This window comes from Oryzias melastigma, unplaced genomic scaffold (assembly GCF_002922805.2).
Source record: "Oryzias melastigma strain HK-1 unplaced genomic scaffold, ASM292280v2 sc00204, whole genome shotgun sequence".
NCBI classification, from domain to species: domain Eukaryota; kingdom Metazoa; phylum Chordata; class Actinopteri; order Beloniformes; family Adrianichthyidae; genus Oryzias; species Oryzias melastigma.
In genome coordinates, this window is record NW_023416880.1 from 270,066 (window position 1) to 285,609 (window position 15,544).

At 40.2% G+C, this 15,544-nt stretch overlaps 1 protein-coding gene across 5 annotated transcripts in view; it reads right to left on the reverse strand.

Moving 5' to 3' along the window:
* Positions 1 to 4,864: 4,864 nt before the first annotated feature.
* The window catches only part of gtdc1 (glycosyltransferase-like domain containing 1), a 47,549-nt gene continuing 36,869 nt past the window's right edge, over positions 4,865 to 15,544 (reverse strand). For all 5 annotated transcript variants that reach the window (XM_024260672.2, XM_036210730.1, XM_024260669.2 and 2 more), the window contains 3 exons: positions 5,543 to 5,613; positions 5,363 to 5,454; positions 4,865 to 5,096 (listed from right to left, as the gene is read on the reverse strand). In XM_024260672.2, the coding sequence (XP_024116440.1) occupies positions 5,022 to 5,096; positions 5,363 to 5,454; positions 5,543 to 5,613 (238 nt within the window). In that variant the 3' untranslated portion in view covers positions 4,865 to 5,021. The remainder of the gene's footprint in view (positions 5,097 to 5,362; positions 5,455 to 5,542; positions 5,614 to 15,544) is intronic.

A 15,544-nucleotide genomic window follows, 5' to 3' on the forward strand; every position in this document is an offset into this window, starting at 1 on the left:
TTTTGTATTTAAAAGAAAAAAACAAAACAAAAAAAAACAAAGTCTTTACTTAGGATTAAGATGTGTTATGCGTAATAATAAAAAAAAACATTTGTGCAAATCGTGTTTATTGTCTTTTTGTTTAAAAAATACAAAACACCAAGAACAATTCTCATTGGAATGAATAGAATTATAATTATAATCAAAAGAATCTTCAAAAAAATATAGAACAGAATTTGTCACATTCAAGAGATAAACAGCAGTACAACTCTGAATGATAATAAACATTTAAAACACTATAATTTTGAAATCAAGAACAAATATTATTGTACATATTTTTGCAAACCATAAAGAATTGTACCTCCTCAATCTGACAAAATCTGCTACAGACTTGCTCGACTGTTTTTTCTAGCAGCAAAGTCATTTACAACATAAGCATTTAACAACTTTTTGAAGACCACATGGTTTGCACTTACGATGGCCAGCAAGTATGGTCTATTGGAGCAGGTGCAGTGCTTGATCCTCCTGCATCAATGCTGGGTTGTGCTGCTGATGCATAAGCAACATGAGGATTTACAGAAGATGGACTGAGAAACCTCGGCAGTGCATCTGAGGACAGAAGAGGATTATGTGACAGTAGTCTAATAAACACAGGACTTTAAGAATAAAAAAAAGGAAACAACATAAATAAAAAAAGAAAAACCTAGAGATGCATGCACATTGTAGACTTAACTATAAAATACTGTATTCAATCTAATTGATCTGATATGAAAAATACATTATTTATTCATAAATGATTTCAATGTTATTGTCATTACAGTGAAATGCGAAAAATGCACAGACTCAATAAACTGCAGTAAAATATATCATGTGGGGATTTTATGCATATTGACATATTGATGTGTACTTTATTGCTGATGAAAATCCACCATAAATGCACTAAAGACAAAATCAACTGTACCACAACAATACCTGGGCTTACAACGGTAGAAAAAATGGAAAGCATTTTGAATTGACTGTTACAAGCTGTGAAAACGTGGGAAAACCACATCAAAGCAAATAACATCATAACACCTAATCTAATATTTGAACATTTACCTGACGAAGGTAATGAAGGGGTTATTACATAACTAATGTCCATGACAAAATTACCTTAAGTAACATGAACTGACGTTAGATCTAAAAGAACTCGTGCTGGCTAAATTTTGACATTATGCTAACGGCTAACGATGCTATCAATAGTTCTGCAACAGCAAAATAATGTCATTGACTGATTAACATCATATTTACTTTACATTCCTCTATCTTTGTCCTGCCTTCCCTCTCTGGACAGTTTTTAAAATAGCGAATGCATTTAGGCTTGTGCTTTTTTCGTTTCTTCTTCCCTTAGTTTGACACCCCTTTATGTGCACAGTGCACCCCTCTTACCATTTGCCATTAGCCTAATGCCTGTAAAACAAAAATGAACGTAGGCTAAGCTAAACTATAAACTATTTGATATCTCAGCTCAAATGAGAATATGTTACACAGAGGCACGTAAAGAATGCAAGGTACTTACTGTAGAGGTTTGCTTTCCCCACAAAAGTGCGTTTCACGCGGAGCTGTCCACCTTGTGGATCCGCATGCGTAAGCACTGGGAATGCTTTAATTATCTCAGGGGAACGGAAGTTATTATTCTGTGGTAACGCTTTAATTATTTCGTGGGCACGAAATATTATTTTGTGGGAACGGAATCATATTTCGTGGGCACGAAATATTATTTTGTGGTAACGCTTTAATTATTTCGTGGGCACTAAATATTATTTCGTTAGAACGGAATCATATTTCGTGGGCACAGATTAGTATTTTTTTTACCAATGTCAGGTCAGGGGCTCCGTAGAAAGCATCATCGTTATTGTCACTTAAACTAACCGACATTTGTGTTTGTTTATGAGGGAGAAAATAAAGGAACATTATTTTTATGGTTGAGAATCTTCGTTTCTGGATACTTTTAAACTTTTGACCGTCCTCGACCAGAAGTAGTCAGAATGTGATCACGTTCTAGCTTTACGGAAGTCATTCGGGGCCCAACTAAAAAAGGGTCCGGGCGGTTTGTCCGAACCTACTCTAACCCAAACCTTGACGCGGCACCGACGCGGGTTGGGTCCCCAAATCCTGCTGATCGTCCGGTTCCGGGATCGTTCCGTGTACCGGAAGCGCTGATATTCCACGACTTTGGAGCCCCTTTTGGGGAGAAGTCCAGCAAAACAGACAAACTACGAACTGTATGTCCAAAATAAATGTATATCATGATAGTAACGGGTGCATTTCTCACTAGAAATATTGGCAAAATAAAGATTAGTCCACAAAATATTTTATTCTGAGTGATTTTCCACCGAAAAAGAGTGAATATCCCACCATGTTTTTGCTAGCGACAGGCAGAAACTCAAAAGTCATGTGATCAGTCACGTGATCCGGCGCACCTCCGTAGAAATGAATGAGAGAATGAGACGTAGCAATTCCACAATTTAGACCCGTTTTTTGTGAAACTGATACGTTTTTCCCTGTGGACAAACATGGGTACTGAACGTTTTTGGAGGAGACTGGGTTGCTCTCCAACACCGGGCTTTTGTCTCAACCCCACAGCCCCCCCACTTTTCCACCTCACCTAACCACCCATACCCACCCACTCCACACCCTCATGGACTCTCTCAGCCCCCACCCCCACCCCTTTCCTTCACAGCAGCCCAGGTGAGAACTGAACTGAGGAAAACAAAGGCTCGGATATCAGCTGGACCTGATGAGATCAGCTCCAGGCTCCGTAAGTCCTGCGCAGACGAACTGTGTCTAGTTATGGAGCACGTCTTCAACCTGAGGTTGTACCACAGCTCTGGAAGACCTCCTGTGTGGTACCTGTGCTCAAAACACCGCAGCCCAAAGACCTGAGCAGCTACAGACCGGTGGCTTTGACATCCCACCTGATGAAGACACTGGAGAGGCTGGTCCTGAGTCACCTCCGCTCCACAGTGGGGCCGTCCATGGACCCCGTGCAGTTTGCCTACAGGCCCAACGTTGGAGTGGAGGATGCTGTCATCTTCCTGCTACATCAAGCTCTCTCTCACCTGGAGAAGCCCGGCAGTACTGTGAGAATCATGTTCTTTGATTTTTCCAGTGCTTTCAACACCATCAAGTCGGCAATCCTGAAGGACAAATTGGAGGAGACGGGTGGACCATCTGCTGTCAGGATGGATCCAGAACTACCTCACCAACCGTCCCCAGTTTGTGAGAGCCTGGAACTGTGTGTCTGACCTGGTCACCAGCAGCACAGGTGTCCCTCAGGGGACTGTCCTTCCCCCTTCCTCTTCACCCTCTACACGGCTGACTTCACACACAACACGGCTGCGTGCTGCAGAAGTTCTCTGACAACACTGCGATTGTTGGTCTCATCAGGGACGACAACGACGTGGAGTACAGAGAACTGACGCAGAACTTGTGGACTGGTGTCAGCTAAACCACCTCCTGATCAACGCGGGGAAAACCAAGGAGATGGTGGTGGTGGATTTCTGCAGACAACATTCTGCTACCCCTCCACCGGTGAACATCCAGGGAATGGACATTGAGCAGGTGGACTCCTACAAGTACCTGGGTGTTCACCTCAACAACAAACTGGACTGGACTCACAACACAGACGCACTGTACAGGAAGGGTCAGAGCAGGCTCTACCTCCTGAGGAGACTGCGGTCCTTTGGAGTGAGAGGGCCACTCCTGAAGACCTTCTACGACTCTGTGGTGTCATCAGTCATCCTGTACGGTGTGGTCTGCTGGAACAGCAGCATCACAGAGACTATTTATTATTCATTAATCTTTTGTATATTGTATTTTACTGCTTATCTCTTTTTATAATGTATATAGTATCTTACTGTTTTAGCTCGTTATAATGAATATTTTTTATCTTTGTTACCTATTCTGACTGTACCTGTGCTGTTGCATATTGCAATTTCCCCATTGTGGGACTAATAAAGGTTCTTAATCTTCTTAAAATAAAAAGATCTGGATGGCCGGATAGAATTACCTAGAGGGCTGGATCCGGCTCCCGGCCATCAACTTTGACACAAGTTCTATTTTGACAAAATAGTGACTTCATCTGGTTGTAGCAGGAAGTAAACCCTTATTTATGGATGACATAACACTGACTCAGTTCTCAGATACAGTCAATAATTTAGACACATGTAAATGGTAAATGGCGTATACTTGTATAGCGCTTTCTACCCTCCTTCAAGCGCTTCACAGTCACAGACCCATTCACACATTCACACACACATTCATACACTGGTGGTGGCTTCACTGCTGAACACTGGTGCCAACCTCCCACCAGAGGCAATTCGGGGTTCAGTGTCTTGCCCAAGAACACTTTGACACATGGGCGGGTAAGGCGGGAGTCGAACCCGCTCGCAACCGATCAGGAGTTGTCCGCCCTACCACTGCAGCTTGTTCTCTAGGTAAGAGGAGAGAACAAGCTGTTGTTTTTTCTTTAACACACTTCAGTGTGCATTAGTAATACGTTTTTCCGTATACACTTGCTTTCCGTACATTATTAAAATCTCCAACATCTCAATTTGCTGCTCAGAAGCATTGGCACCCTGATAATTTAGTGAACTGAGAATATGTATTATAATGATCTCAGACACACAACGCATCTTTTCTAAATGTGTTGTGTTATGCTGAAGCTTGCTCAAAATGACTATTGGCTTAATATTATTACAATAGTTTTGTTGTTGACATTTTCAGGGAATTTTTTGGAAGACAATATCTTGATACTTTTGATGTTCTTTGAATATAAAAAGAACTAAATATTCCAGTCCTAAACAAAGACACAATTCGTCACAAATCATTTAAAAATACAGCATTTTGTAAACTCAGATATTTTATTAAAACTTAATAAAAAACCAACAAGTTCAATTCTATATTAAACAGTATGATACACCCATGCAATGAGCATTCTTCTGGCCCAGTAGCCAAAAGAACTGTCCAGACACCAAACATCACAAGAGCCAGCCCTGCAGTCAAGGACGCCCATCGGTCAGCAGAGTCCAGAACTGAGGCTTCAGGGAGGTCCAGGAGAATTTGGAGGTGTCGACCTAAACAACAAGAGCACGAACACCAGTTCATAAGGTTTGTAGCTGTTCTACTGCTGACATTTTCTTTGTTTTTAGATACTCCCTCTCAGAGTCACGATGGCAAATTATATGCCTCCATCCAATCCAATTGTCAAGTTACTTCGTCTAAACATTCAATGAATAAGTTAACTCTGAACATGGACCTGCCAGGGTACACTAGATAGAAATTATATTTGTCTCCCTCTTGTTGACCAAGAGGCTGGTTGAAAAGAAGAAGGCACTGTTACCTTGACAACATGTCTGCGGGCGATCCCAGGCCTTTTGCAGAGCTCCTTCAGCCGTTTGAATAGTTGCTCAGGTGTGGAATACAAGTACTGCACTAAATGACAAAGGAAAGATTGGCACCTTATGTGTTTTGAACAGCAAGATATAGAAAAGAAAGAAAGCTGAATAAATACTAGATGTACCTGGAAAGATTTCTGGGTACACCAATGCTTTTGGACACAGAGGGAAACAGCCACAGTGGACAGCTTCCAGCCTAGGACACAATTAAAAGGACATTTTTAATGACTATTTTCCAACGTATGGAAAAAAAAAAAAAAAAAAAAAAAAAAAACATAAAAACAAACAGCTCGACAGAAAAAGAAACAAAAACAAAACAACATGAAAATAGCTCATTAACAACCTGAACTCTCATCAGCAAGAGATTAATTGAGCAAGCAGCAGAAGGTCTTTACATCAAGTCCAGCGGTCCTGAAGAACCATGGGACTAATGCTCATAGCATTCTTGGAAAATCATAATAAAATGAATGGGAATATGTGAATTTGATTGTGTTTATGTGTAATTTGGGGCTGTGGAAAAGTGGTTAGCACTGCCACCTCACAGTGAGAATAACCCTGTTTTGAATCCTAGTATCAGTACAGTAGTCAGAGTTGGAAGAGGCTTGATACAAAATGTTGAAGCGTGTAAATCTCACGAATCTTGCTCCATGCTTTTTCCTTCACAGCTCTATTCCGATTCATGACACTTCGTGGCATATGATTCCAAACCGACACCAACAGCAACTATTCATTTCTTCCTGATTATTTTCAACCTGTTGGTACTTCCATGGATTAAAGGGAACACCATTCATATGCTACGCTTTGCCACTAAATATTAGACAAGCCACTTCCCTGTCCATTTTTAAAACTAGACTGAAGACTCATTTTTATAGCCAGGCTTTTATTCACATGTGAGATGTTGCTCCGATTTTACTTTCAAATGTTATTGTATGTTTTTTACCTTCTGTGTTTTCTTTTATCATGTTCTTAACTTTTATTATGTTGTTTTTATCTTTATTCACTTATTTTATTAAATTTGTTTTATTACGCTTTTTAGTTTTTAATGTTCAGCGCTTTGTTTCAATTTTAAAATTGTGTTAAAGCGCTTTATAAATAAAGATGATGATGATGATGATACTACCAAATCTGAGTCACTGATTGGTCAAAGTTGAACTGGTTTCACCTTTGACACATGCGTAGAGTATGTAGAGTCCAAAAAGTGATTTAAATCTTGTGTAGCGCCGCATGAACAACAGTTTTGAATGCAAAAGCCCAAAGCACATACACTCATCAGCCACTTTATCAGGCACAGCTTTCTAGTACCGGGTTGGACCCCTTTCACTTTCAGAACTGCCTTAATCCATGGTGGCATATATTCAACAAAGTATTGGAAACATTCCTCAGAGTTTGATCCTTATTAACATGAAAGCATCACAGTTGCTGCAGATTTGTTGTCTGAACATCCATGATGCCAATCTCCTGTTCCACCACATCCCAGAGGTGTCACAAGCGGTTGTATCCAGATGGTTCTTTGAGTTCCTGTTGTCTTTCTATCAGGTGGAACCAGTCTGACCGTTCTCCTCTGTCCTCTGACATCAATAAGACATGTCCACCCACAGAACTGCTGCTCTCTGGATATTTTCTCTTTTTCTGACTATTCTCTGTAAACCTTAGTTGTATGTGAAAATCCCAGTAATCCCCTGTAAGGAAATATTTTTAAAGTAGTCTAAAACATTGTTTTCTTTCTCATACTTTCTTCTTCTTCTGGAATAAAGTGTAATGCTATAGCACGATCGCCACCTAGTGTCCAAACTGAAACATCCTTTAGGAGAAGCAGAACAATGTTTACAATGTTAATGATCTGAACATTTTTGTTAGTTTCTCCTTTAGATAATCCATGTAACTCTGGATGATATTAACAATCTCATTATTTCACTACGACATTTTACAGTATGTGAACTGGATCAGATTATTAATATATTCAAAACATATAGCAGATTGTTCATGTGTTTCTAGACAAATGTGTCTAAATGTGTAAGCCAAAAATGTAATTTAATTGAAGAATCAAACAAAAATCAGAATCCAATCAATTCACGCTCTGGTGAATCGAATCGTATCTGGAAATTATCATCGATACCCGACCCTACTGCTTACGGTGCCATACAAAGGAATAAACACAGATAAGAACCAATCAGAACTGCATCATTAAATGGAGTCTTTACACATGGACGATCAGAAGCCAGAAATCTGTGACGGATCGGAGCCAGAGATTTGTGACAAGGGCGGAGCCAAAGATTTGGGACACGTGCAAAGCCAAAGATTTGTGATGGGGGCAGAGCTGCAGATTTGTGACGGGGTCAAACGTGACATTTTCCTTCTTTCTTAAACAGATATGATCGATAATTAATATTAAAAGTCTAAATAAGCATTTTTAATTCTTTTTAAAACTTTTTTAAAATAAAAATATTTTCCAGAAAAGAGCGCTTCCGATCTGCCACACTTTCACAGCGCCTCCGACACTGGGCTTTGTCCCGAGTGCTGATCACAGTCACACACAAATCCTAAATTACACAAATCAAGCAAGAATTATGCACTCATAAATAAGGGTAATAATTATTTCTCTCTGTTTCCTAGCTTGTTGTGATTTTTTATAATTATGGTGAGATATCAATGTCTTCACATAGAGGAGTATCATCATTCATATAATAAACTATAACTATGGGCAAACTAAGCAAATTTGTTATTTCAAACTGGTAGCCCTTTGTATGACTCAGTACCTATGAAGTAGCCCTCAGTTTCAAAAAGATTGGTGACCCCTGGTTAAGAGTTACTAATCCTAAGGCTTTGACATCAAAAAGAGAAAAAAAAACATTCTGTTCTCAACTCTAAATCAATTAAAGGAGCTGGGTTCTCTTCTGCAACCGTCCCTGCAGGGTCAACAAAGACAGACCAAAAACTCTTCAGACGTTGCCCCCACCCCGCCCAATGTGTTTGAACTTCCACATGAATCCTGGTTGCTGGTCAGCCTGCAGGTCTTAACCCACCTTACTGAAAGTGATCAGAGAATAAGCTGCAGGTTTAGATGACAGACAGAATTCAGACAGTTTCTGATGTTCGTTGAGCTTCTTATGAAGCCACCTGACCAAAGAGGGAGAGGCCGCAGGTGTGATGTCACAAAGCCCAAGAAACAGCAGTGAAACCTCTCCACTGACTGGATGATCTTTGAACCACAAGCTGATCCTGTAAGAGAACCGACACCACAACAGGTAACTGCTCAGTAATAACTACATTTTTTTACTCTCCACCACAGACCTTTAAAAGGTCCAACATCTAAACTTCTTCTTCAAAAAAGTAAATCCTTGAAAACTAATTCACTCATTTTTGCAAGCTTGCCCCACTGATGTCGTTCAAAGTCTACAACTTCTAATTCCAACATTTTCCCCTAGTAGCTTCCTAGTGATGCTTAAGGTATTATGGGGTGATAGACTGAAATCATTAAGAGGAGCTTCAATTGGTAGAAACAACTAAAAGTGAATATATTGTTTTTTAACTCAAGATTTCTGCCTCTTCCTGAGGTCAAAGGTCAACAAAACTTAGGTTGTGGTTGAAGACTTGGCAGCATGTGTGTGAAATTTTGTGTATATCATATTCAAATGAAGATTTTCTATTCACATATTGTGCAAAAATGTAAAAATCACCAAAACATCATCTGGATATTCCAGCGTAATTTGCTTTTTTTTTAGGGGATGTTCAAATATATACATTTTTAACCCAATAAGAGATTTGGGGCCTGTTAATTTTTGGTTTTGCCCACTGTGATGCCCATCCATCCATCTATCTAAAGTCACTAAACTTTCTCACGTCAGATTATCATTTATCAAACTGATGGATTAAATCTGGTTTTGAAGTGAACATTCAGCTGTGGAATCTTCAATCAAAACATTCCTGCATCATCACTGGAAGGGTAAGTGTTATGTTCCAGGCAGCTAGCATTAGCATGGCTAGCAGCAGGGTCGGGGCTGTTGCTTGTTTACATTAGCTTGGCTAACGCGTCTGGTCGTCAATTTCATTTTTCGCTTCTCTGGAGATGGAAGGTAGTTGAAAATAGACGGAATAAAGTCTGGGCTCACTGGATTATCACTCTTTCTTCCTACAAAATATAAATAAACATTTCAGGATTCACATCTCTATTGCTATGTTAGCACTTAAACATGACACTGTTATTTCCACAAATTGCATAAATTGAACTGTAGTTTTACACTAGTGTCAATCTGAAACCAGGATTATGGCATAAAGCAGGGGTCCCCAACTAATTTGGCAAGAGGTCCGGTAACCTGTCAGCTTGGTAGACTGGGGTCCGAACATGCAAAAACATTCATACAATAATTTACTTTTATTTTATTTTATTTTATTGCAATTTGTAGTTGAATTGGCAAAGACTGTTTTATCTTATTGTCTCAAAAAGTATTTCTGTCATTCATTTTTACACAAAAATACTTAAATTTACATAACTTTATTGAAGAATTAAAAAAAAAAATCCACATAAACTTCCTTGTAGTACAATATGTGTGCTCTTTCACAAAGTCACATTCTATTTTACTTAAAGTGCAACAGTAACATGAATGCACCTCAAAAAGCATTCATAATTATGATTCATAATTGTGGATGTATTAACTTTCTGTTTTACAACCCTTAACAGTAGGTTACAAATACAACTACATATTGATCATTCAAGAAATAACTTTGATCAGTGCAAAAAACTTTATGGATTTAAAGTTAAACTGCAAAATAGACTTATCTCAGTGTGAGAAATGTGCATGAGCACTGGGAGCTAAGATCTTAAGGCCATGTCCACACGTAGGCGAGTATTTCTACAAACGCATATCTGCTGACCTCCGTTTTATAAAAAGTGTTACGTCCACACATGATCGTTTTAAAAATAATTCCATCCACACATACCCGCATACTTGCGCTCTTGGATGCGGTTATGAGCTTGTCAGAACAGTAGTTAACGGTGTTTCCATTAACTCTGAAATTTTGCAAATTGGAATTTTGATAATAAATTCTCCTAATGGAAACACCACAATTTTGAAAAAACTCGCATTTTTCGAAAAAAGTTTATGCCCTTAGAGGAGGTGGTATTTGGGGCGTATCAAAACAGACATTTTTCGCAAAACTGCAATGGAAACACTTTTTTGAAAGAGATGCGCCTCTTTGTGTGTCTGTGCTGAGCGCAACACGCGGGCGGCAGCAGAGATCTAACAGCTTCACAGCTTCATCTGCAGCTACACTTCTGCAGCTTGGAGCCTGAAGATGCTGAAGTCTCGTTTGAGGAAAAGCGCGAGTGCAGGGACAGAAACTTAAATGGATCTGGTCGTGTTTTTAAACAGGAAAAGGTCCAGCAGCTTACTTGCTGGAATGGTTATTTTTTTAAAAACCACTGAACAGGTTTCTCACCTGAGACTGTCAATAGATTCTGTGCGACACGCGCTCTCCAGACAGAGCTGTGACGTCACCGCAATGCTCCTTTTTTAGTGAGTCAAATAAAAAAATACTTGTTCTCATTCATCGTCGTGTTTTTAATGACTTATCGCGTAAGTTAGTTTGTGCTTTATCGCAAAATGATGATTTAATTGAAACAGTGTCATTTCGAAACATTGTTTTTTTCAAAATTCCTAGAATTTCTATAAAGTTTTGCGCAAATGTGTAATGAAAACGCAGCTAGTACTGACGTGTATGCATTAATTGTCACAAAAAGTGAAGTTTAAAAACGTAAATCTCCGGTTATTTATGTCCACACAGAGACGCAGAACCGGAGTTTTCCAAAATCTTCACTTTGGCCGGAGTTTTCCAAAAGCACCGTTTTCAGTGACTGAAACCTCCGGTTTCGTGTGGATGATTGGCCGAAACGCATAGAAATATATTCGTTTTAGCAGATACCCGGCTACGTGTGGACAAGGCCTAAATCTGGTAAGGAAAGGAGTCAAAACCATTGAGGTATAGGTGCACATGTTCACTGATGAGCTGGGAGTGATACTTGTTCTTAATGATGTTAACAGAGAAGGCTGATTTACAACTGGAGGTAGACCCAAACATTGTTAATGTGTACAATGACACTTTGATGAGAGAAGGAAACTTCTATTTTGGCACAAAACCTGTCAGGATTAGAGGATTCACATTGTTCTCTTAACACTACATCAGCCTGCACTCGTCCTTTTGTAACGTGTGGCCTCTTTGTAAATAAATGACATCATCTTCACCAAGAAGAGATTTTTAACAAAGATCAAGAGCTGGTCTCCCAAAGTAAAGCCATCAAAGCGAGTCTTAAAATTTCCAATCAACTTTTTGATAGTCAGAATGAGCAGTGACATGGATCCCTTTAATGAAGGAAAATGTTCACAGTTCTCCAGATCATCTGCAGAATGACCAGTTTCTTCTAAAAAAAAAACAAACAGCAGTCACCAATGCACATGCAGAATTGTCTTTTCCTTCATCCATCTTCTTTTTATGCTGTTTGGGATAAAAAGAAATAAATCTGAGTGTTACGAACAAATCAGTGATGGCTGAGAGCAGGGATAGTCATTCTGGCAGATGAATGTACCTCTCGGACCTTTTCTTGAAGCTGCTGTCTTTCTTTTCCCTCCAATATAGTTTCTACCATCGTCACCATACACTCCTTGATCATTTCAGTCACTTTTTGTGCTTGCCCAAAATCTATTCCACTCGTAGTGAGCACTCGTGAGCTCGTTGTTGTGTTGTTAGCGCCTGTGTGTTGTACGCTCGTATTGTCATTTCAGTTCATGTGTTTTCAATGTCCACCTCACTTATCCTGGTGGCTAATCTATGTCAAAAGTTTTGGGTTTTGTCTCGTAGTGCCGCTTGATATCGGTGCTTATAACAAAAGCAACAGCCTCCGTATGCTTTTAATCTTGTAGAAGTCACCGCTGGTAAAATGAAAGTGAAAGCTTCGGTCTGCTCATCTCAAAAGACCACTTTTCTCATTGTTCACTCAATCACTTGACAACTTTACCAGAGGTGGGACCAAGTCATAATTTTGAAAGTCCGATTCAAGTCCCAAGTCTTTGTCCTTAAGTCCGAGTCAAGTCCCAAGTCTTTCTCCTCAAGTCCAAGTCAGGTCCCAAGTCAAAAGCACTCAAGTCCCAAGTCGAGTCACAAGTCAAGACCAACAAGTCTCAAGTCGAGTCACAAGTCCTACTACTAATGTTTCAAGTCATTACAGGTCATTAAAAAATGTAATATTAATTACACAGATCAAATGTAATATTAATTACACAGATCATGTGTGCTTTTATGAACTGTATTTTACAAGCATTTTAGCTAAATAGCCACTGAGTTGATGCATCCCCACCTCAAAAATCCAAAAATAATTTCTCTATAACAAAAATACTGTTAACCACATTTGAAATGTGGTAAGATGAAGATGGCAGGGAACCAGGGTAGTTTGGATATTTAGGGGTAACACCACGATCTTCTTAAAACTTAAAAAGATCTCTAAACTTTTATGTTAGAAACAAAAACACCGGCAAACAGGAACTCGCACTTTTCAAGGGGAGGCGTGGCCTATGTTTTTCTCAATTTGATTGGTTGGCTGTCACATCAATCAAACGTGGCCCTAATTTGATTGGATGTTGGGCCGACACACATGGAGTAAACAAAGACAGACAGAGAGAACGTGGTGCGCGGCTTTCTTGATATACGTTATAATCCATGGATTTGTGGGAAAATAGCAAGTCTTTCCGAGTCAGAGGGCTGAAGTCTGAGTCAAGTCACAAGTTATTTATGCCAAAGTCAAAGTCAAGTCACGGGTCAGAGGTAGGAAAGTCCAAGTCGAGTCTAAAGTCGTCAAATTCATGACTCGAGTCTGACTTGAGTCCAAGTCATGTGACTCGAGTCCCCACCTCTGAACTTTACGTCCCAACTATGTAAACATTAGCATGCTGCTTTTTGCCGGTTGAAGGACCCTGGTCCACACGTAGCTGTCCTCGCGCGCACCTGTTCAAAAATTGCGTTGGGTAAAGATTAATGTAAAATCATACTTTTTTTTTTTAAAATGCTTGGCGATCCGGATAAAAGGGTCTTGGGGTCTGGACCCGAACAGCGGTCCACCAGTTGGGGACCTCTGGCATAAAGACAGTAAGTAAGCTTTGTATACAATAACATACATGATTTGAAGTAATCGCTGCACAAACAGAATCCGACTTCTGGAGGATCCATCCTTCTGTCTTGTTTTGCTCCTGGCTTTTTTAGTGGCGCTGGTCCACTGAGCTCACCTCTCTGCATCTTTAGGAATGCGATATTCCTTATTCCTGTTTCTAATTCAAGATGTTTGTATGGAATGTTTGTGTCTAAAGGAGGTGCTGCGCTGTGTGCAGCAGAGCCCCCTCAGTAACATAGATATGCTGAATAAGATCATAGTGGAGAATAATCATCCTCAGCATCCTCAACAAGAGTTTATTATCTGATTTAGGAGGAAGCACCCACTCCTGATATTAAGGTACAGAGAGACACTCTTCATCTGAGTCATAAAGTACGTTGTTGCTGCGGCTGCTGTCTTTTGTTCTGAAAAATAATACAAAATATCTTTGTTGAGCAATCCTCCAACGTCCTTTAATAAATGTTTTACAAAACATGATCACAGTGTTTTTGATGAGTATGGATGGACCGGTAACAGACATCCTCTGGACGCGGGGGTTGGGGTTTCCCATATTCGTGGATTTGACATATTTGCGGAGGTCCCAGGTCCCTAACCCCAGCGAATAAGGGGGGACATTGTATCTTTCAATTTCTGCATCTATTTGTAAAATCTGGGGCACAACAGTTACCAACCATGATTAGCCTCCTTCACCGTGGCAGTCAGGTGATTCACTTCCTTGACCCTGATTGCTGCCAAAATGGTGGCGCCTTGAGTTGAATGACCCTGTGTGACGTCATCTCCTGGAGCTCTACAAACACACTCCTCTACTTTGAGGACAGCCTTCTCACAAGAGTTGAAGCTGTAATCGCTGCAAAAGGTGGACCAGCATCATAGAGAACTCTATGGGGAAGGAATGGGATGTTACTGCAGTTCATGTGTGAGTAAGGATGAAAAGATTCTTCGAGAATCGGTAAAAAAAAGCAATTCTAAAGATGTTCATCAATGCAGAAAATTAACAAAATCGATTCAACAGCTTTCCATGCAGGCGTACCTGTGTGTGAGTGTGTGTGCTTACACACCAGCTGCGCAATCAAGCAGACACTTTCAATGAAAAGTCAAAGCAAACGCGCACAAAATTCCTGGCCTCCGCACAAGCAGCATTATTACACAAGTTTCTAAGTCGGGTCTTGAGCTCTACGCACAAATCAGGCACGCACTAAAAGCCCTGAATGTTCAACCCGGTTCAAGGCGCTTTCACACCAGCCGGGTACGCGGGTCTATGAGCGTGCGCTCAGCAGGTGGTATCACCAGTGTGAGCAGGAGGAGAATCTTCTTCTATTCAGACCCTCCTGGATATCCCGATGTAGCAATCGAAACTATTAATGCAAATTCAGCAAGCAAACCCCATGATTTGTTGTGCACCCTGTAGCTTTTTATTTTCATTGCAACTTTGACCAATCTACCGCGACAACAGTCATGGATGACGACATGACCATATCACCTTCGACTTTTTCCACGAGTCGTGCTCTATTTTATTATCTCTCTTTCGTCCTCTGACTAATTTCTCTTCAAGATGCACGTGAACGATCACCCCGTCGAGGGCGCGCACACAGCAGGTTAGGGGTGGGGTGCGCTGAGCGTGTGCAGTTGCGGAGCGGTCTGAACTATGAACCAAGTATGAGAGAAAGACAGAGAGAGACTCTGGAAATTGATAATACAAAGGAAGAATTATACAATAATTCCATGTAGAACTTCCTCCACAACAAACTTATACAGACGCCTGAGAGAACCTCTAAAACAGAGTAGATCATTACTGAGAGAAAAAAACCAGATCAGATCCTCGAAGACTTGGTCTTCCATTATCAGAAACTCACCAGGAGAACATGGAGATCTGAGGCTTAATCTCCTTATGCTGGTTTTTAAGTTTATAATTTTTCCCTTGGAAAACAGACAGTTTGCTGTAAGGGACAAAAAGAAAACACACTTGGCCTTA